At 33.6% G+C, this 20741-nt stretch overlaps 3 protein-coding genes across 3 annotated transcripts; 2 read left to right on the forward strand and 1 right to left on the reverse strand.

Moving 5' to 3' along the window:
* Nucleotides 1-6467: 6467 nt before the first annotated feature.
* LOC142522698 (putative myosin-binding protein 4) lies at nucleotides 6468-10377 on the reverse strand. The gene is made up of 3 exons (XM_075626239.1): nucleotides 10277-10377; nucleotides 8508-9751; nucleotides 6468-8376 (listed from the first exon to the last, which is right to left on the reverse strand). The coding sequence occupies exons 2-3, from the start codon at nucleotides 9628-9630 to the stop codon at nucleotides 7112-7114; spliced, it is 2388 nt and encodes a 795-aa protein (XP_075482354.1). The 5' UTR covers nucleotides 9631-9751; nucleotides 10277-10377; the 3' UTR covers nucleotides 6468-7111.
* A 497-nt stretch (nucleotides 10378-10874) lies between these two features.
* LOC142522707 (iron-sulfur protein required for NADH dehydrogenase, mitochondrial) lies at nucleotides 10875-14113 on the forward strand. The gene is made up of 8 exons (XM_075626248.1): nucleotides 10875-11029; nucleotides 11118-11250; nucleotides 11741-11863; nucleotides 12349-12446; nucleotides 12590-12716; nucleotides 12929-13014; nucleotides 13282-13407; nucleotides 13613-14113. The coding sequence occupies exons 1-8, from the start codon at nucleotides 10877-10879 to the stop codon at nucleotides 13781-13783; spliced, it is 1017 nt and encodes a 338-aa protein (XP_075482363.1). The 5' UTR covers nucleotides 10875-10876; the 3' UTR covers nucleotides 13784-14113.
* A 472-nt stretch (nucleotides 14114-14585) lies between these two features.
* Nucleotides 14586-18347, forward strand: LOC142522717 (uncharacterized). The gene is made up of 5 exons (XM_075626256.1): nucleotides 14586-15219; nucleotides 16276-16526; nucleotides 16617-16908; nucleotides 17256-17408; nucleotides 17555-18347. The coding sequence occupies exons 1-5, from the start codon at nucleotides 14848-14850 to the stop codon at nucleotides 17888-17890; spliced, it is 1404 nt and encodes a 467-aa protein (XP_075482371.1). The 5' UTR covers nucleotides 14586-14847; the 3' UTR covers nucleotides 17891-18347.
* The last annotated feature ends 2394 nt before the right edge of the window (nucleotides 18348-20741 follow it).

A 20741-nucleotide genomic window follows, 5' to 3' on the forward strand; every position in this document is an offset into this window, starting at 1 on the left:
TATTGCATACCAAATGTTTGATAAAATGTTTCAACTAAAGTATTTTTACACATTCAACTTACATATATTTTAAATATTTTACCAAAATATTTTTCGGTTTTTACGAATAATTATTTTGAGTGTCTTCCGCTCGAACTGTTGTAGCTCAATGAGTGTCCGTCAATCGATCTTATACTTAATTTGTATTTATATTCATCATACCAAAAGAGACCATCCGAACTTAGTTTAAAAAAAGTAAGAAAGAGTAAATATTTTGCGAGTTTCTTTAAATGAATGGAAAATTTGCAATTTCGGTTCCATATGTTTTCTACTTGCGATTTTGATCATCGATGTTAATAAATTTCAACTTTAAACTATTATATTTGAAATTTTTTCAACAGGTTTAGTCTTTTTCACTTGTGATGCTGATGTGACGTCAACGTTTTGTTAACATGTTGCACTGACGTATAAGTATCACATCAGCACTCTTACAGGCAATTTAAAAAAAAATACTAAAATTGCTAAAAATTGAGAAATAAAAAAGTAAAACTTAAATTTGTCAATATAAAATACTAAAACTGCAAACATATAAATATAAAATCAAAATTACAATTTTTCTAGTAAAAAACTGTATCTAGACATGCTTATCTATCATTTATCAAAACATGGAAAAGGGCTAAAGTTATTAACAAAACAATGATATAGAAGACAAGGTTGAGAAAGGAGCGAGTGTTTTGTGATGTAAGAAAAGGGTTATCAAAAGGTTTTGGTCTTTTGGAAATATTTTGTTGGTTGATATTGTTGCTTTATAGGAAAGGACAATCGGAAGATTGGAATTGTTAGATAATAGTGGACCACACTTTGTGTTGTCTATACCAAATCACATACTATGTTCTTCTCGACATATCATCCACAAATTAAATATCCAAAAGACCAAACTCGATGGAGATTTGGTTTTTATGAAACTGTGAATCATCACGGATATGCATCGTCTTTTAAAAATTAGGATCCGAATCATTTCAAAACCATAGAAGTATTGTTTTCTTCGTAAATGAGAAGATCATGAATAAATTAAATTATCGAAGGCTATAAATATACAAGTTACTTGACCGAAATTAAAGTTCTAATTAACCCGAAAATAATAAAAAGTTTGGAACGTCAGGCGTGTCATGAAATTTTAAATAAAATTTGAACCCCCAGTAAAAAAATTTTGTGTGTCAAAGATTTGCTAGTCAAATAGGATTGACTTCAATTTCATGTGCTTTGTGTTATTTGTCTGAGACTGAACAATTTTTATGTCGCCACAACCCAAAGTCAACACACAATAATAGCACCTTTTAAATATATATAATAATATATAAAAACCATCAGACTATTTATATATTATTAAATTATTGCTGAGAGGGCAAACTCAATTACCGTCTAATAATTCTACTAAAACATGTTATTGTCGAGTATTGGGAAAAATGAATAAATAAATAAATAAATAAATGGCCTACAAACAAAAAGAAATAAAAAAGAATCCTTTTTAGTAGACAAATCGTACGATAAATTTAAGCCTCATTTGGTTCATGTAGATATGTTACTTATTTTTTCAAATTTATTTCGAAATCGAAATTTTTATAATTGGTTATCAAACTAAATTTTTTAAATAAAATAGTGTTCTAAATTATAATCATGAAAAAAATTCAAAATTTGAAATTAATGAATAATTTAAAATGATTAAATGATATAGTCCAAGGGAATTTTTTATTTTTATTTTTTAAAAAAATTCCCTATTTCGATTCCAGCTCGATATATATGTGTCAATTAAAAACTATTCGATAATTTATTAATTTACGAATAGTCGCCGGTCAATTTCTGAGCACGTCATCTCATAGGTTGCAACAAATAAGATACGGGTCAATTAAGTTTACATATATTACATGGTCATTCATGCACGAGACATTGGTTTAATTCTTGATTATTTTTTATTTTGAATATAGGAATTTTAATAAAATTAATTAATGTGTCTCATTTTCAAGCTTTATAAGGACTAGCAAACGACGCACGCTCGAGCGTGTGTAAAATAATGACTATTGCATATATGAATCACGATAATTAGTAGATCGAGTTGATTTATAAAATTTTGTTAAAGTTTTTAATTAATATTTGGACAAGGATAATGTAATTATATTAAATATGTGATTTGTATAGTTAATACATGAATTTTTTATTTTTAAAGTGTATTTGATATTGTAGTAATTATATGAAAATATTATTTATCTAAATAGATATGATATTTTGATAAAAACTATTTGTGTCAAAAAGTCGAGCCTTAAGGATTTCAACCTTTATATATAGTATTTAAATGATGCATAAATAATTTTAAATTATCAACTCCCATTAATTATTCTTGTTATAAATATTTACCAATTCCATCGCTATTTCACAATTCAGCGCGTTTAATTGCTTGAAAAATGGGCGTTTAACACATATCGTGTTTTGTGCAAAAATAATTATTTAATATTTATTGTGATAAGTCACGTTTAAGTTTCAATATTTTAGTTGATCATCAAAATAAAAAAAATATAGCCTATAATAGTCAAAGATATATGAAGATGCCTAACTTTTTGTAAAACAAATTGCCATCAAAGTACAATTTATATTTTCTAAATATTTTTTTTCTTGTGTGGGAAAATAAAAATCCCTTGTTTTAATTAGGTTGGTATAAATTAGATTATACCAACCTATTTTTTTTTTTTTAGTTTGTTGGGAAAATACAATAGTATGTTTATGTTGAAAATAAGAGATTGAGTGTTGAAAATATTGAAAATTAGTGTGTGATGATGTATATAAAGATGTATTTATTTTTGCATTATTTCCAAAGAAACTCTATAAATATGTCTCTCAGTTTGTGAAGAAAAACACCATTGAATGAAGAAAATTTTATAAAAATGTGTAGTTTAAAATATTTCGTGACTTTGAAATATTTATTTTTTACTTTTAACTGTTTTATATTAGTCATTCAAACATATGCAGTCACCTTCAGCTTGAATGAAACCCATTCAATTTTTTGTATATCCCATTCAACAGTCAAACATGCATGCATTCCATCAAATATTATAATAATGTCGTAAGTAAAAATTTCAAAGTCACAACACCTATATATACACATGCAACCACATATCATAATATTTACATTAATTCACAAACAAACAAAATATTGTATCATCTCCAAGTAATTTATTTATTTTTTTCAAAAAATCAAGATCATGAGGGTTTCTGCAAAAATTATCTTATTTATGATGGGATTAATCTTCTTACACAGCATGAAATCATACGAAGCTGCTCGAATTCTTGTCGAGGAAGAGGAGCAATGGATTATGAAGGGACAAAGTCTTTTACTACAATCTTTGAAGGGCCGGCGTCTAGTTCAAACACCCACGCCCAACGGCTGCACGTGGATAACCGGAGGTAATGGGCCACCATGCAAGATTCCGATCACTGGTCGGAATTTTGCTGGCAGAGTAGTGGCTGCTCCGCCTCCACCACGGGTAAACGATGTCTATCCTGAAGGAAAAATGACGCAGTTTGGTGTGGCTAAGGAGATTAAATGAAGATGAATTGTTTTTGGCAACAGAAGGAATAAACCGAGATCATGAACATATATGATATATTTGACAACTATAATTTCACACTGACTTGCAAGAATGTTGTATGTTTATTACTTGTTGCATTTTTTTATTTTTGTTTGGTGCAAAGAACCAATTTTATTTTATGTTTTTACCTTTTTTTATTCGTTTGTTGTATATTTTCTATTTAAGGAAATTAAGGGGAAAATGACATTTCTTTAAGTTTTTTATGAGCATTATTAATAATGAATATGAATTGTGTAATATTGCTTAAAACATTGAATGCGTTGGCATTTTCATGGCTGATCATGAGCTTGTTAGTTAATTAATGATCAAATCGTATATACATACATATTCGTATATATTAAAGTACCAATCACATATTAAACAATGGAATAACATACATAAGGATTGAGAATAGAGGGCATTCGGCTCAGTTTACCAACTTTTGAAAATTATTAATACAAAATTAAGAAATATGGGAATCCTATAATCTTATGTGCGTATTGGTTGCAGAAATTTACTGACTTAGATAACATATTTTGTGAAGTTGATAGATTTCTACGTAATCTCACGGATTTCTAAAGATTTTCACCCAATTTCGAACCATTTGGATTTTGTAATTTATGCTTGTGATTTTTTTTTTTTGAACTAACGGTTGAACGTAAATAACATTTATTTATTTTAAATATTTTTATATCTCAATATAATATTATTTATTTAATTTAAGAAAGAAAATAAATAACTCAATACGAAATTTATTCCAATTAAACTTCAATTATTCAAGTTAATTCAACATGTTTATTTAAAAGTCAAGTTTGAATAATATATGACTTTTTAAAACTATACAGAAGTTTACATTTGATATAACTAAAATTTTGTAGAGTATATAAAAGTCTAGATTGAATACTTTTATACTTTTAAACTGGATAAAAATCATTAAAAGTCTAGAACCAAGTCATCCCCTTATATAATCGAGGATTGAATTAGAAAGATCGATAAAACGAATAAGGTGGTGCAACATGATACAATAACTTTTAGTTTATTTCACGTTCCATTTGGTACAAAAATAGTTTTCGTTATGAATCATAAACATGAGACGTTGTAAAAAGGGCAAGTCTAGCTATCTTGTATTCGGTAAAACATATCTCATGCACACAATATAATTATTTATTTTATACATGTGTCAAATTAAATAGGACCATTATATATTAGATCATATAATGATTTAATTTAGATGAATATATTTCATCCGATGTAGCATAAATTTAACAAAAACTTGTATATAAGGTAGAATACTTGTGTTTTTTTTTAAAAAAAATTTAAAACCAAATTAAAGGTGATTTTTGTTGGTGTATATATATATATATGGCTTTCAATATAATTTTATATATTGGAGGCTTTGACAACATTTTAAAATGTTCAACATTCAATTTAGACTGAGATTTTTCTGAAGAAAGACCAATTTTGTATTGACAGAAAACTTTTTCAGTCAATAAAAGGAAAATTATAAATTAAAAAGAGAGAAAGGAAAATTTGGTCCAAATTATATTATATTCTTACTTGGTTAGCGGATTAAGTTTACTGCATTTGCATAAAATCCACACGTCTCCTTTGGGTTGAACCCATGCAACATATGCATATGCTTGACCAAAAACCCATATTTCAATATGGCCTATATAAGAACACATGCATTACATATTTACACAATATCGGTAGAATTCTATCGGTATCCGGTGGCCCACCATGCAGAGCAGCGTCGATCGGTGACGGGTGAACAGAACTTTCCTGGCTGACTCCTGGCTACTCCGCCTCCGATCCGCCGTGGGTAAACGATGTTTATCCGGAGCAAAATATGACGATATATGTGACAAATATTTTACGCTGACTTCTACGAATATTGTATTTTTTTATTATTTTATGAATTTTGGTTTTTTTTTTGTTCAAGAACCTAAATGCTTTTACCCTTCTTTCCTCCATTGGAAGAAATTACGTATTTGGTTTGGTCCCTTAATAAATCAAAGCTCGATGTAGTCTAATAACTTGATGTTCGTTTTCACTTTAGCCATTTTCCACCGAAATGTTTACCTGACGTTCGAGAGCATCAACAATTATTTTTGCTCAAGCTCATACTTGAAAAGCTCGAAAGTCTTCCTAACCCATTGACAAAAAAAAAATCAGGGTTTAAATTTTAGGTTTATATTACCAAAAATATCTTAAATCTATATCCTCTTATAAATAATTAATAAATGTAGTTACTTGGATAGTTCGCGAGCTACTCGAATAGACACATTAAAATATGAACTCGACTCAAGTAAAGACTCAAGCTAGAACAAATCAAACTCGAATCAAGTTTTAACCGAACACCTCTCCCCTAGTGGATGGAATATGTTTACTGCATCTGCATCAAATCTTACAAGTCTATTTGGGTTGAATCCATGAAACATATTTATACATGACCAAAAAGCCATTTTCAATATTGAGTATCGGCTTTTACAGGAAAGTTGAGGGAAATATATATAATACCCCATCAAAAAAACAAGAAGAAGAAAACTATCCTATTAGTATTGTCAGTGTAGGTATAAAAAAGACGGATGGAATTTGATTTATATTTATCTTATACTAAGTTATTTAATATATAAATACAGATATGGTCGCCCATACAATGAATTTCTCAAGTATTATGACCTAATATTGATCCATTGTGTGATACATGTGTACCACATGAACTAAAAATCAAAATTTAAAAGATTTTACAAGACTTACAATGGATTTTTATGACAACTTATGTTTAGGAAACAAATTAGTTGTTATAGAGTCAATTATACGTTCCCACCTTCGCGAGTAACAATTTGATTCTTATACCTAGCTTGTATAAAACAAAAAGCAAGTCAGAACTACCATCTGCAATATAACCAACAGGACATACACAGCAATGCACATCAAAGGCATTACCAATTTGAGAAGAACAAAACGTCAACTCCCAATCTATTCTCATTTCCAACTCAAAAGACCAAAAAAATCAAATCAAGAAAATGGAATCCAAGATACAGAAAATTTGATTATGTATGTTCCATCTCTCGAGCACCCTTTCTTCCTCTACTGGAAAAACTATACATGGCGCAAACCCAAATATCGTAAATCACAGTCACGTTAGGCAGATGCCTAAGATTCATCTTCATCACCATCTCCACGCTTCGATTATGTAGATTGCTCCCCTCTGTTACTCTGTTTTCATCCCATGTATTCAAGATTTTGAAAACTGGAAAGTATGAAGAGATCCATGTAATTTATATCTTAATATCTCTGTTATTTACAGCTACTTTTTTTGCAGTGTTTCAGAAAATATGGACAACTATTTTGAGTAGAATGCAGCTCATTGAAGAACACATTTTTTCATGGATTAACAATAATTTTCCAAATCACGGGATTGAAACATATAAACTAAAAAAATAAGTCATGGTTAGGAAGTTGTAACTCTGCAAATGAGAGAAGATGCAGCCTCAGAGGACTAAAAGTCATCTTTTATTGAATTCGACTTCTCGCAACTCTTGTAGCTGATGAGCTATTTCCTGAATTAAATTCAATCCATCCTTCCCGTTATGAAGCAAGTCAGATACGTGCTTGAGGAAATCTCGGTCAGTCTCAAGTGCATCCAACCTCTGCTGAAGTTCTACAATTTCCTTCTCAAAAGCGTAAGCACCATTCTCTAATGGTTTCTCTCTTTTCCCTGAAACAAAATCATTGTCCTTCTCACGATCCAGATTCCCATTTGAAGGATATATACTCTTTTGCTCGAATGAACCATTATCTTCATTTTCTTGACTTATTGATGTCTCTCCGGTATGAGGAAGATTCCCAACCTCGTTTTTTATCTTTTCACCATTTTGAGTTTGATGGATCTTTTTTTCCAACTTCTTCAAACATTTCGAGATGTAGAGTTTTTCATCCAAAAATTTCGAGGCAGAACCATCCATGGCTGGGTTACACGTTCCATTGGTTTTTTTAATATTACAAGATCTCGAATCTCTAGAGGTGCCAGGATTGTTTTCTTTATCGACCCCTAATGATTCATCACCAAAATTGTTTCCGTAGAATTCTAACTCTGCTTCCAAGTCCTGCAATTCCTTCTCCTTTTCAGCAATAACATCATTGGCTCTTTCCAACGCCTCCACATCATACTCTGCTTGTTCCTCCATCATTCTTAAGTATTGCAATGCCTCCATGTGAAGCGACGCTTTCTCCTCCTGTAGTCTAGTGATCATGGCCATGGCTTCATTTGCTGCAACTGCAGCAGCGTTTCTTTCTTCCTCCAATTCCTTGTATAAAGAATCCATGTAGATTTTATCCTGCTCAACCTGTTGTTTTAGTCGATCAAGCATACTTTTACCTTCAATGTCGTCATCAACAGTTCCCTCCAAATATTCATGTTGGCTAGTCTCATTTGCCTGATAAGAGGAATCCTCGGGTTTTCTAAATTCAGCATGTTCGTTATGAGCTGTAGGACTTCTATCTGTCGAGGACAAGCCTGCATCAGATGTAGAATCTTGTGGCAGGGACTTCATATTTTTTTCATTTTTATCAGAGTCACAGGCTTTAATTGGCTCAACGGATTCTAAGCTTGATAATTCTCTATTTTCCATTATGCCAGTCAAAGCATCAGTTATATTCTTTTTATTTGGCTCTAATGAATGAGTATCTTCTGAAGAAGTTCCTGCAACAGCTTCTATATGCTTCACCGTAGATGTATTTCTTTTCTCCCTGCTTCCTTCGTCATTTAATTCTGCAAATTCAAATTCACTTGTTAAATCAACCACAAATGATATAATGATAATGTTTGTTATCTTTCGAGTCATTTCTAGTGCAGATAGACGACGTGTATGCTTGTGAAATAGGTTAAGATGGAGAGCTTACGCTGCTTGAGAAATGATGAGGTGTTAGAAGTCTCTGCAGGCACATCTAAAGAACCTTTTCCAACACCCAGTGGTTGGGAATCGTTGTCTAATGAAGCTAGCTCTGGTGTCACAAATGTGCTTGGTTTATTATAAGCTTCTGCCCAGTCAAGCTCTCTAAGACCGTGCTCTATGAATGTATCTATTGATAAAGAACTGAAATTCTTATCATCACTCAAATCTAGCAGATTTGGTAGATCAAGAACCGAAGGTTTCACTTTCTCATCCTGTGTTATAGGTGGACCTTTTAAGCTGGATGGAACATTATAGTCTGGTTTACTTTCAAATTTACAATGACAACTTGCATTTCCTTCTTCATCATCTTCCGAGAATAAGACCTCAGACTCGGAATCAGAGGAGAATTTCAGCTTCGTATAGCCCACATGAGACAGTGTATCAACACTACTTCCCAAAGCAGAATGGTGTACCATTGGCCCTGAGAATTTCTCTCTTAATCTCTTCAAGCTATCCCTACGGCTAAAACGACTCCGACCTGGTACACGAGGCAAAGGAGGCTTCAAATTGGCTTTAGAAGCCCCAAGACTAACCGGAGAAAACCCGAGTAATCTTTCAGCATTAGATTTAGCTCTCCATATCTTGTTGCAGCAAGAACACGTCCTACGTCCTGAAGAACCAAATTGTATGTTCTTATTCAGCATTAAGTTTTGGAGAATGGATCGTTCTACATCAACCCACATCTTACCAACTAACAACCTATATGATTCAGAATTAGTTTTTTGCTGCATAATAATGGGCATAAAACATTCTTCACACATCCCATTAACATCGGCAAGACTATTGTGTATAGAACAAGGCACTAGAGATGACATCTCTTCACTGTGGTTTCTGCATAATAAACTCCAATAGTTTCCTGGTTTCTTTTTCCCTGAAACAAGATCGAGCCTCGAGCATAATGGACAGGGAGTTTTGAGCTCACAGTATTGAGCAAATTTTGTGAGCAAATATGAAAACGCCGCGTCCACGAATAGCAAAAATATCAAGAACCACTCACAAGCTGCGGAGGACAAGAGAGTCATGAATCCAGGGGATGACCTCTTTTTCACAGATAGAACCTCAGCAGCCATTACAAGAGTATAATCCCCAACATTCACAAAAATCAAATCCCAAATTGCCTCTCACTCTTCCTTAATTTATAAAAGATTACAGACCCTTCCACGGGAAATCATCGAACATTGGTTCAGCGAACTGTGGCATTAAAAACGGCGAAAATGAATAAATAAACAGGAATCATAAAGCAAAAAAATTAGCAAAAAGCCAACCATGAAATTTTTTTGTCTCCAAATCAAGAAAATTGCAACCCATTCGTCCAAATGGCATAGGAATCAAATAACACTCAAACCCATGATTCGTGTATTAACAAACAGATTCATGATCTCAATTCCTATCAAAAAAGAAAAAGAACCCTAAATTGTAATCAACCAATCATGTAAAGACCCATTAATTGAACCAACCAAACATCAATAAAAACGCACATTGCAAGCGTGAATCATAACGATAATCCAAATCACAAGATGCGTGGGTACCAGTGTTCGTTGATGCAAGAGTGATGAAGGGAAAAGAGAGAGAAGCATGAAAAGGAGATGAATATATAATGGAAATGGGTGTGACCACTAATTACGATTATCTGCCATGAAAATGATTATGCAACCATTAATGATGCAAGAGAATGAAAAAAAAAATAGTGGGTTCGTTGTCCCGGAAATAACTGACCGTTGAGACCAACCGAATTTCATATTTCCCAGGTTGGCAAATAATCCTTGTATATGTCATCCTATGTTTCTTGGTTTTATTCCACAGTTAAATTTTATTTATTTATTTGTTGATGAGAAATCAAGATAATCGAATTAGTGTGCTCACGCACTCCACTGACCCGAACACTTCCTTGAAGGTTTCAACAATAAATTATTGATCGAACTCGAGTTAACCTGATGAGTACTCAAGTTCGAGTAAAAAAACTATTAAAATTTTCGAATTTCGAATTCGATCTTAAATATATAATTCAAGTTGAATGTGAGTCTTAAAATTTTCTTCATGTTTAATTCAATTTAGTTTGTTTACACCACTCGATTTAGCTCGGTTTTTTCAAGCATCGATAAAGGATGTAGCTAGATGTTATTAAATCGCTCTAAAATTTAAAATGTAAAAATTTGATCGATCTCAAGTTCGAGTAAAAACAATTATATGACTCGATAGACGGAACTACTCGAATTTGACCAGGAACCGACGTATTTTTGGGCCTGTGGGCCAAAGATTATTAAAGATCATCTTATCAAAATTTTAGCTGATCTGGTAACAAAATCTTATATAGCCATGTCTTCTTGGCGATCGACAGCCCAATATCATTTGAACTATTTCTGGCATCATCGGCGATCTTGGTCCGCCACCTCTATAGATTGGAGCCGTTCGGATTTTATTGCAGGAAATTTAGCAAAACCCATGAACCGATTATCAAGAAACTTTACTGTACGTGATATTCTCTATTTGAATCCCATTCCTCGTTTTTTCTTGTATTCAGAACTGAACAGAATTGGCTGTTGTCTCGATTTTCAAGCTCGGGGGCATCAGGGGTTTTGCTGTTCTAGGTGCAAAAGGATCCCATTTACAGAGTCTGAAGATTGAAGGGATTAAAGACATTATAGCTGTCGCTTCTGGCAAAGGCGGCGTTGGAAAGTCCACCACCGCTGGTACTTCAGGACCATTTTTGTTTCATTTCTTGAATCGTTCTCTTTTGCCCCTTCTTCTCTTCATTTTTGTGTGTAATAGGTGTATATTAAGTGATTCTTGTTGGTTATACTTTTCTGAAACATGGTTTGCTACAAATTTGGTAATCTGGCTTTTATATATTGCTGTGCGGTCATTCCTACATGCTGTCTGGGCCCTGAGTACCTGGATTTTCAGGAATCCAGCAGGAGTCCGATTATCACATAAGAGAAATGAGCACAGCAAGTTATCTTGTTGGGTTTGGTTTGCCTCCTACGAATACAGAAGAAGTTTTTGACTTTTTACACGTAATTTTTCTTAAAGCACGTTTCTTTCCCCCCTTAAGAAATGGTTCATTGGCTCCGCTTGATGGATTTTGTTGGTCTGCCCCTGCACTGTGCATTTGTCGTGAGTGAGCTAATTTGTTTGTTTACATTGCCATTATATTATTTAATTTATGTGGTACATTTGTAGTTAATTTGGCCGTTTCGCTAGCGCACAAGTGTCAGCTTAAAGTCGGGCTGCTGGATGCCGATGTTTATGGACCGTCAATTCCGACAATGATGAAACTCCATGGAAAGCCTGAAGTGAGTGCAGGTGGTGCTTCAGTATCCTAGATGCTTAGTTCTCGCTTACCTGTTTCAATTAAGCAATAAGTGGGATTTGAGGAAGCAACGGAATCTCTTTGGTAGCTAATTTAATGGCATTTTCATATGCTGGCATCACAAACCCACTTTCACTCTTGAACCAATATTGTTACACAATTTCTAGAAGTTTCTGCAATTAGAAATTTTTGCATCTTTTGTGATATGGACCAAGAAGCTCTTACTTTATACAGCTTTCATGTCAAATTTAATTATTGATCAAGTGAATATAAAATCTTCTTAGAGGACGTTTAAATGTTTATTTGCTGCCTTCATCTTTTTTATTTAGAAATTCTAAGCCTGCTACTCTCGTAATGTTAGTAATCCTGATGTGTGTAGGATTGTGCTGTCTTTGAAGATTAGTTAGCTGGAAGTGCTATTATGTACTTTTGTGATTTTGTAATTTATGGGTTGATTTATAATCACACATCTTTACAGATAAGAAAATGATCCCAATTGAAAACTACGGGGTCAAATGCATATCAATGGGATCTCTTGTGGCTGAAGGGGAAGCAATTGTGTGGAGAGGTCCTATGGTAAGCCTCACAGATGTGACCTGTAGTGTCTTTTGTTGTGCTTCCGATTGGTTAGAGAGGGCCGCTGGTGAGAAATAGTTATGTTATTTCTAGGATTGGTAATACAATTAATAAGTAATTTTAACCACTCTCAATTGCTTCAGGTCATGAAAGCACTGGAACAGATGACAAGGGGAGTTGATTGGGGGATCCTCGATATTCTTGTGGTGGATATGCCCCCTGGCACCGGTGATGCCCAGATATCCATCTCCCAGAGATTGCAATTATCAGGTTAAAACTTGAAAGCGTTATTTTCCAGAGTCACCCTAAAACGTATGTTTGGAAGCACTCCGTGACCAAGTTTTTAATTAAGGATCGTGTAACTTTTCTCCGCAATGATTTATATGATGTGAATACCACCTGTTGGATATGGCAATGAGTTCTTTTGTTATGTTGACTTCCATTCAAACATCCACTATTTTGATCATTTGGAATTGTGGCAGGATCACTAATTGTTTCAACGCCACAAGATGTTGCATTAATTGATGCTCGAAGAGGTGTTAGAATGTTCTCCAAAGTCAATGTGCCGGTATAAATTTGTTTCTCGAGCTATAGTAGCTTGTATTTGTGTGCTCCTTGAGAGGGAACCCAACTGCAACCTTATCATTTTTCCAAAGTCCGAGAGACTGCCAGACTGGGGAATTCTGTATACGCTTATCGTAATGATTTGAATCAAATAGATAAGCAGATTACATCCATCAACAAGTCCATCAATCGAATGAACTGTTCAATCTTTGTTAGTCGCTACTATTAATTTGAAACGTATTTTATTCTCTAGTCACCGTTGTTCTTACAGATTTTAGGAATTGTAGAGAACATGAGCTACTTTCAATGTCCCAACTGCAGTGAACCTCACTATATTTTCGGCAAGGGTGGGGCTCGAAAGACGGCACATGAAATGGGTTTGAAGTTTCTTGGTGAGGTATTGTTTCCACATTCTCCTTGACCTGTACTCTGCATGCCTATCCTGTCAGCAATTCTCTTCTTAAACTCGATATAAAATACGGTGACAAATATGCAAAGTGTAAGCAAGCACCAGACATTGATAATAATCATTAGACATCAAAGTATAACCATGTTATTGGCTTTAAATGTGTTTTGACCTGTTGAATCAATCGGCTTCCTAGATACCATTGGAGATGGGAATCAGAAGCGGTTCCGATGATGGTGTCCCTGTTGTGATATCCGATCCCAATTCTTCCACATCCCAAGCCTATGATGATGTGGCTCAGAAAATTGTCAGCAGACTCGAAGAACTGACCAAAGAGCCATTCTTGCAACCGGAGATTAACATATAAGATACGCAGCTTCTGCAGCTGACTTCCGACAATCTTCTATGGCTTCAAGACCTTAAAAGTCTGTTTTGCAAGACATGATTTTGGCGTTCTACTGTGTATGCGTCTGTGTTATACATGTAGGCAGGCATGGCTTGTTTACGCTAACTGATCGATCAGTGGTTTCGTGTCATGTTAGACCAAAATTTTGAACTCTTGGAAACTAAACGCATGTGACAATGACAAATTTGAAAATTTGCACAAGGCCAAGTTGCATCTTCATAAGTCGGAACATATTGGTTTTGTTTTATGTATACACAAAGAATGCAGTGTAGTTTTTCATTGTTTGATGAAGATTCTGGCATTTGGTGCTTCGAACATCGGCGGGCTGATTCAATTATCACCATTGATCTAAATCCGATTATTAACCATTGATCTAAATCCGTGAGTTTCATACTTTATCTCACATAAAAAAATTGAGATAATGGTTAATGTTGGATGGATCTACCGCTTGAGGTAGAAATGGGGAATGAAAAGTTATTTGAAGATGTGCATTTTAGAACAAATTAAGATAAACTATAAAAAATATTAAAGCTTCATTAAAAAGTTCAAATTTAATTAATTTGTAATATAAGTAGATTTAGAACATATTTCAAGTGCAATGGAAAAAGAATCTGAAAATGGATTTTTTACGATTTGTTAAATAAATAAATAAAACTAAATTATCAATCATCATCATATATTTTTGTCATAATATTTTATATTTGGTTTTATATTAAAAAAAGAAAAGAAAAAACAAAGAAATTAAAAATAAAATATTTAGGAATCGAACCTTATTAAGTAATTTGGTCTCAGATTCTAAGAGGAGAATCCAAGCTTTCAGGCTTCAGCAACGGTGGAGCTGGAACAACACTTTTGAATGGAAAATTCGAAGCCATTTTGCTGCAATTTGTAGTCCTCTATATTCCCCACGAATATTTGCATGTTTCTTTCACCGTCAACTTGAATTTCCATTGATTCACCTTCCCAGAAGCATTCCATCAAACACTGAACGGTTATTCTTTGCGATCACGTCTTGCCAATTCTGGATGCATAATCACGTTACCCTATCTCTTAATACCAGTTATGTCCCTTTTTCTTCACACCCAAAAACCCTCCAGAACCCTAGATTAAATCCCACTTCGAGGGGGGAAGGTTTCGGTTTTTATTGTCATTCGTTTTCGAAATGCAAGGGATTTAGAATCCCGGTTCACAAATGGCGCCGTCCTAGTTACTTGAGCTACGGAAATGGTTCTGTCGAGGATGAGACGATTATAGGCTTTGGGGTGAAGGAAATTGATGTGGCTACGCTGGGGAATCTCTGTGTTGATATTGTGCTCAATGTCCCGAAATTGCCTCCAAAACCTTTGGATGAACGTAAAGCTTACATGGAAGAATTATCCAACTTGTCTCCTGATAAGGTTATATCGTATACTGTTTAAGTTTTTTGCTACATATCGGGATTTTCAACAGAATAGCTCATCTTTAAAATTGTGTCAGTTCTTATTCATGTATCTAAATATTGAAGCTGTGACCATTTGATGATTGCATCAAGCTCGAATTTTTATTTTGTTGCAGTTATTAAGTGCTACGATAGTATTTTTTTGAACAATACTGATGAAACCCTGTAATCACGGGGCTTATATGATATTTTTTTCTTAGATATATATGAAATCTTGATGGCACACTGAATTGAGTGGAAAGGGTTAGGATTAGGTCGGAAAGTGTTGATCTTGGAGCTTCCCAAACAGCTGCTATAAACATCTCTGGCCTTGAATATTATTATCTCAAGAAGAGAGGAACTGTATTATTCTATATTCGTGAGCAACTTTTAGGCTGGCAATTTTGATTTTTTTATAGATTAGCTCATGTCAGGGAAAGAACTTAGTTGCAAATGCTATCTCTTACAATTCAATCTTATATAAAGGGCAGCAACTATAATCAAGAAACAGAGAACTAATAAAAAGAAGGGTAGTGAAAATTGTCTCAAATACCTCACTTTTAATGACCATTAAATTATGTTTCTGATAGCAGTTAGTTAAAAATGGAATGCAGGGAAAAGTATGGTATTCTTCAAATAGGAATCCCCACAGCCTTACTTTAGAAGTTAAGACAGTTCTAATCGCTGAGTGTTCGACACTGATGTGACATAAAAGTTTCATTTTATCAATCTCATTCTGATCTATGTTGTATTCACATAATCGTACTACTTGAACAAGTTAACTGTTCACTGGTTTTTTTTCGAAACTCTCTTCGCTTGGTTTTAAGTCTTATCGTTCTAGAGCTGTTGACAAGTACTTGAATTATGGAACACGTGTTAGTTAAAGACCAAATAATTGTGTATCTATCTCTTCCTTCCAACAGTTGGGACTTTTCTTTGAGATTTCTCTATTCATCTTTTCTTCTCTCTTTTAATTCATTCTGAAATACTTAACTCATCATCATTTGGGATATTGATTATTAAGTTCAATTGATAGCGATACTGGGAGGCTGGTGGCAATTGTAATGTGGCCATAGCTGCAGCTAGATTAGGTCTTCAAGTTGTTTCTATCGGCCATGTTGGTGATGAAATCTATGGTCGTTTCCTCTTAGATGTACTTCACGATGAAGGAATCACTATGGTTGATATGAATGAGCAGAATGATGTCATTGAGACTCTACATGCAGCATATGAAACTCTTCTATGCTGGGTCTTGGTGGACCCCTGGCAGAGGCATGGTTTTTGCAGGTATCACAATCTGTCAAAAATGTTAGCTGTTGTCCATTTGATTAACATGATAGATTCTATATAGTGAAGGAGCTTCCATTTCCTTTTCAGTCGAGCAGATTTTAGTGACGAGCCTGCGTTTAGTTGGATGAACGATTTGTCCTCTGGAGCAAAGAAGGCTATAAGAAGGTCCAAGATCATTTTCTGCAACGGTTATGGGTTTGATGAGCTTTCCCCTCGACTGCTTATGTCTGCTTTGGATTATTCTGTTAAAGTGGGAACATCGATCTTTTTTGACCCCGGGCCACGAGGAAAGTCCCTTGCTGTTGGAACGCCTGAAGAACAAATGGCCCTTGATAAGTATTTAAGAATGAGTGATGTTCTTCTATTAACTTCTGAAGAGGTGTGAATTGTGATGTATCATTATTCTACACACAGCATTATAATTTCCAGATCAATGAGTCAGTTCTGATTATTTGAACTCTGTTCATTTAATGATTCAATTAAGGACTGTAGACTTGCTATTATTCTTGGCAAGTGCTATATGAAGTGGACGCAGCCATTTTGGTTCTTGGTTTTGTGTTATTTCAAGCTCTAAACTCTTGTTTATTTGACTTGTTCCATAGCTTTTGTTTGTACTCATGTGCAATCTTTCTCACGGAAGCTGTCTCCTTATTCTCGTTTTTTCTTTTTTTCTTGTTTAACTTTCCTTGATCTATTAACTATGATTGGTAATAAATATGTGGCTAGGCTGAATCATTGACTGGCTCAGATGACCCGATTTTAGCTGGACAGGAGTTGCTTCGGAAAGGAATTCGCACAAAGTGGGTGATAATAAAAATGGGCTCAAAGGGTTCAATACTAATCACCACTTCAAGTATATCTTGTTCTCCGGCATTCAAGGTAAAAAATGTCATTGTGTGCACGGTACAGTTCTCCCATATTTATTCTCGTCTTCTCCATTCTGTCTCTTCAAGTTCCGTCTTAAAAATTCTTTGGGTTCTGGTATATCAGGCTTTGGTGATCCTTGTCTCCTCAATATTGGACAGGTGAATGTCATTGACACCGTTGGGTGTGGAGACAGTTTCGTGGCCGCTATTGCATTTGGGTACATTCACGGATTACCTTTGATATGTACATTGACAATTGCTAATGCAGTAGGTGCTGCAACTGCTATGGGTTGTGGTGCTGGCAGAAATGTTGCGAAAATGAAGCAAGTGATGGAAATCGCAAGGGAATTCAACCTCAACGAAGATGACCAGTTTTGGGAGGAATTGCTCGAGGAACATCGTGATGCAGAGGAAATAACATTACTCACGAAAATGGTCGTGAATGGAAGCAACAAATGGCTTAAACGCGCTTCCTTGCAGAAGGCTTGTCTGTGAACTCCTACCTAAGCTCGAATTATCTCAGACAAACCAGGTTGGAGCATGTTGCTTAAAATCTTCCTCTTAAAATGTAACTACACCCCGGACAGCTAACTGAGCTACATGGTATGGAAAATCAAGAATTTTTTACTTCTAAAGTAAGAAGAGTACCACAGCTTCGACCGATCTTGTTCTCTTGATTGCTGCCAGACATTTTGTTTTATCATCGACAGCACCATTCAGTATTTGATAGAAGGGTGTACCAAATTATTCTTGTACAATTGTATTCTATCCCAGCAGGTAATGGAAGGTGTTAACCTGTCCAGATTTTTGAAGAATCCAATTCCAAGAGCACGCGCTGTAGGTTTTTCTTTCTTTCTCTTTTTTCAAATGATGTGTGATTATCCAATATGCACGGGTCTTACATGTTCCTGATTGATAATTCAATATTTCACCTAAATAATTTGCATCCCAATTTTTTTTCCCTCTTTAGTTTGAAGTTCTGCATGATGTTACTAACTCAAAATCCAAAAAATAACACGTACCACTCCCTTATTTTTATCATCTCTTTTGTTTTAAATTTAAACTTGCGTGTTGAGGCAAACTATCGGCCTAAGTCATAATAAAATTCAATTTCTCCACTAATTAGACAATTTAGTTACCCCACCCAATTTGACACGGTGTAGCGTGCCGTGTGCTTTATTTATATAATGAATTTGTTGGGAAACAATTATATTTTGTACTTGCTTTTGTTTCTTGTTTCTCTTGGTTACGAAAAAGGGTTTTGACGAACAAATAAATCAACGTGTGTTTGAGTAAATAACACGTGCTAGAGAAGTGGAATATTTGTTGAATAGAGATGAAGGAAGGATTTTTTACTTGTGCATAAATCTCTTTGATAAAATGCGTACGTAGTTGTATAAATCTCTTTCATAGCAAATACTAAACCAAAAACCCTCACCTACGATTAGGTAATATAAGAAAAGAAAAGATGTTTTATTTAGCAAAAATAATTGTTTGCACTAAATTTTTAATTTTTTGGACCAACAATAATGAATATAAATAGTTTTTCCCTATTGTCTTTAAAAAAAACACGAAACAACTTGTTCGTGGATATGCCACATAAAATATATCCAGCACTTATATGTAAAGTAAATTTAATATTTATTCAAAGGTAAATATATTATCATATAAATTTAAAAATATTTATTATTTGTTTATAAACATTTTTAATACAAAATATGAACTTTTTTTTAATAACAAAAGATATGAGCCATGATATTTCTTATTATTAATGGGAAATCAGATAAGTGTGGGTAAACCAACGAATCTTGTTTGGGATGGAATTGGATTGGCAATAATTATGTGCAGGAGATCACCACATTTGTTTGATATGTATATATATATATTTAAGTGTTGAAAAGAACACATCACAATAAATAGTCGACTAAATGCACTCATCAATCTAGAAGAGTTTTATAATAAATTACAATAGTTAACAAATTTCTATTATCATACTCATTGAAATTTTATTATGATATTATATTCACAAATTGAGTAGGTCTCTTGTGAGACGGTCTCACGAATCTTTATATGTGATACGGATCAACCCTACCGATATTCATAATAAAAAGTAATACTCTTAGCATAAATTAATACTTTTTTTTATGGATGACCCAAATATGAAATATGTATCACAAAATATGATCCGTGATATCGTTTTACACAAGTTTTTGCTTTTGTTAAAACTATATAGCAATAAAATCGATCATGATCTTTGGTGAAATTTATATTGAGCCGACCATCCTTTTTTATGCTTTGGAGTTTCCAAAAATGAGAACTACAATATATTGTAACACTCAACTATGTGATGTAATGAAATATATCAAAAGTGTACATCCAACAAATGAGTGATACGTGATTCACACACATATATATATACATATACATATATATATATACACACACACACATATATATTATGATTTACATAGCATTAAATATAGCAATAAAGTGGAGCGCAATATTTCGTTCATATTAAAAGTGGATTTAAATGAACATGATTTCTGATATTTCGTTGTTAAAATATGGTCAAAACAATTTGACTGTGGGAATCCTTGCATTTTTTATTTTCAAATTTTTATGATTACTTTTTGAATAAAAATAAGTTAGTGAATATTCTGAATTTAGACTTCTTCAAGCGGATAGTGAATTTTGACTGGTTTTAATTAAGCCAAACATTACCTACGGTAGAAATTACACGGTTCACCATGTTAAAAATTCCCATAAATATGTATATTTTCTTTGTAAGAAAATGATTTTTAAAATATTTTGCTCCCTTCAATTTCAATTTTTTTTTCCTTAAAAAATATTACCCCTACAATGACTTTTTGACTCCATCAGCTCCAACCTATCAAAATCCAAGTGCTAACGTGTGGAAAAACAAGTATTGTCGTATGCATGATAGAAAATTATCAGGTTTCGAAAGTACGTGACACATGTATTAGGGGATTTAATGAGCTGAGTCACTCTGGTTTTTTTTTTTTTTTTTAAGAAAAAATCGGTTAAAATTTTATTTAATTTGTATTTGAGTCGAATTCTAATAATTTTTTTTGAATTAAGCTTGAGTTCAAATTATTTTGTTTCCTAGTTCGTAAGACTTAAAAGTTTATCATTATGATACAGTTATTATTTGTTAAATAAATAAATTTCAAGGCTTTAGATTATTTATTTTCGAGCAATAGTTTTGCGAACGTGTTGGAATTTTTCGAGCCGAACTCGAACTAGCTAGAGCTTTAATTTGACCTGAATTTATAATATTTTTAGAATTTTCAAGTATAAAATTAAGTTCGAAGTCAAATAAAACTAA

This window comes from Primulina tabacum, chromosome 2 (genome assembly GCF_025594145.1).
Source record: "Primulina tabacum isolate GXHZ01 chromosome 2, ASM2559414v2, whole genome shotgun sequence".
NCBI lineage: Eukaryota > Viridiplantae > Streptophyta > Magnoliopsida > Lamiales > Gesneriaceae > Primulina > Primulina tabacum.

Excerpts from the sequence above, each read along its gene's own strand:
- LOC142522698 (XM_075626239.1), bottom strand. The coding sequence starts at position 9,630 with ATGGCTGCTGAGGTTCTATCTGTGAAAAAGAGGTCATCCCCTGGATTC. Across the intron at positions 8,377-8,507 it reads CTCATCATTTCTCAAGCAGC|AATTAAATGACGAAGGAAGC; the intron begins GTAAGCTCTCCA and ends TTGAATTTGCAG.
- LOC142522707 (XM_075626248.1), top strand. The coding sequence starts at position 10,877 with ATGTCTTCTTGGCGATCGACAGCCCAATATCATTTGAACTATTTCTGG. Across the intron at positions 12,717-12,928 it reads CCAGAGATTGCAATTATCAG|GATCACTAATTGTTTCAACG; the intron begins GTTAAAACTTGA and ends GAATTGTGGCAG. Across the intron at positions 13,408-13,612 it reads GTTTGAAGTTTCTTGGTGAG|ATACCATTGGAGATGGGAAT; the intron begins GTATTGTTTCCA and ends TCGGCTTCCTAG.
- LOC142522717 (XM_075626256.1), top strand. The coding sequence starts at position 14,848 with ATGCATAATCACGTTACCCTATCTCTTAATACCAGTTATGTCCCTTTT. Across the intron at positions 16,527-16,616 it reads CAGAGGCATGGTTTTTGCAG|TCGAGCAGATTTTAGTGACG; the intron begins GTATCACAATCT and ends TTTCCTTTTCAG. Across the intron at positions 17,409-17,554 it reads CTTGTTCTCCGGCATTCAAG|GTGAATGTCATTGACACCGT; the intron begins GTAAAAAATGTC and ends AATATTGGACAG.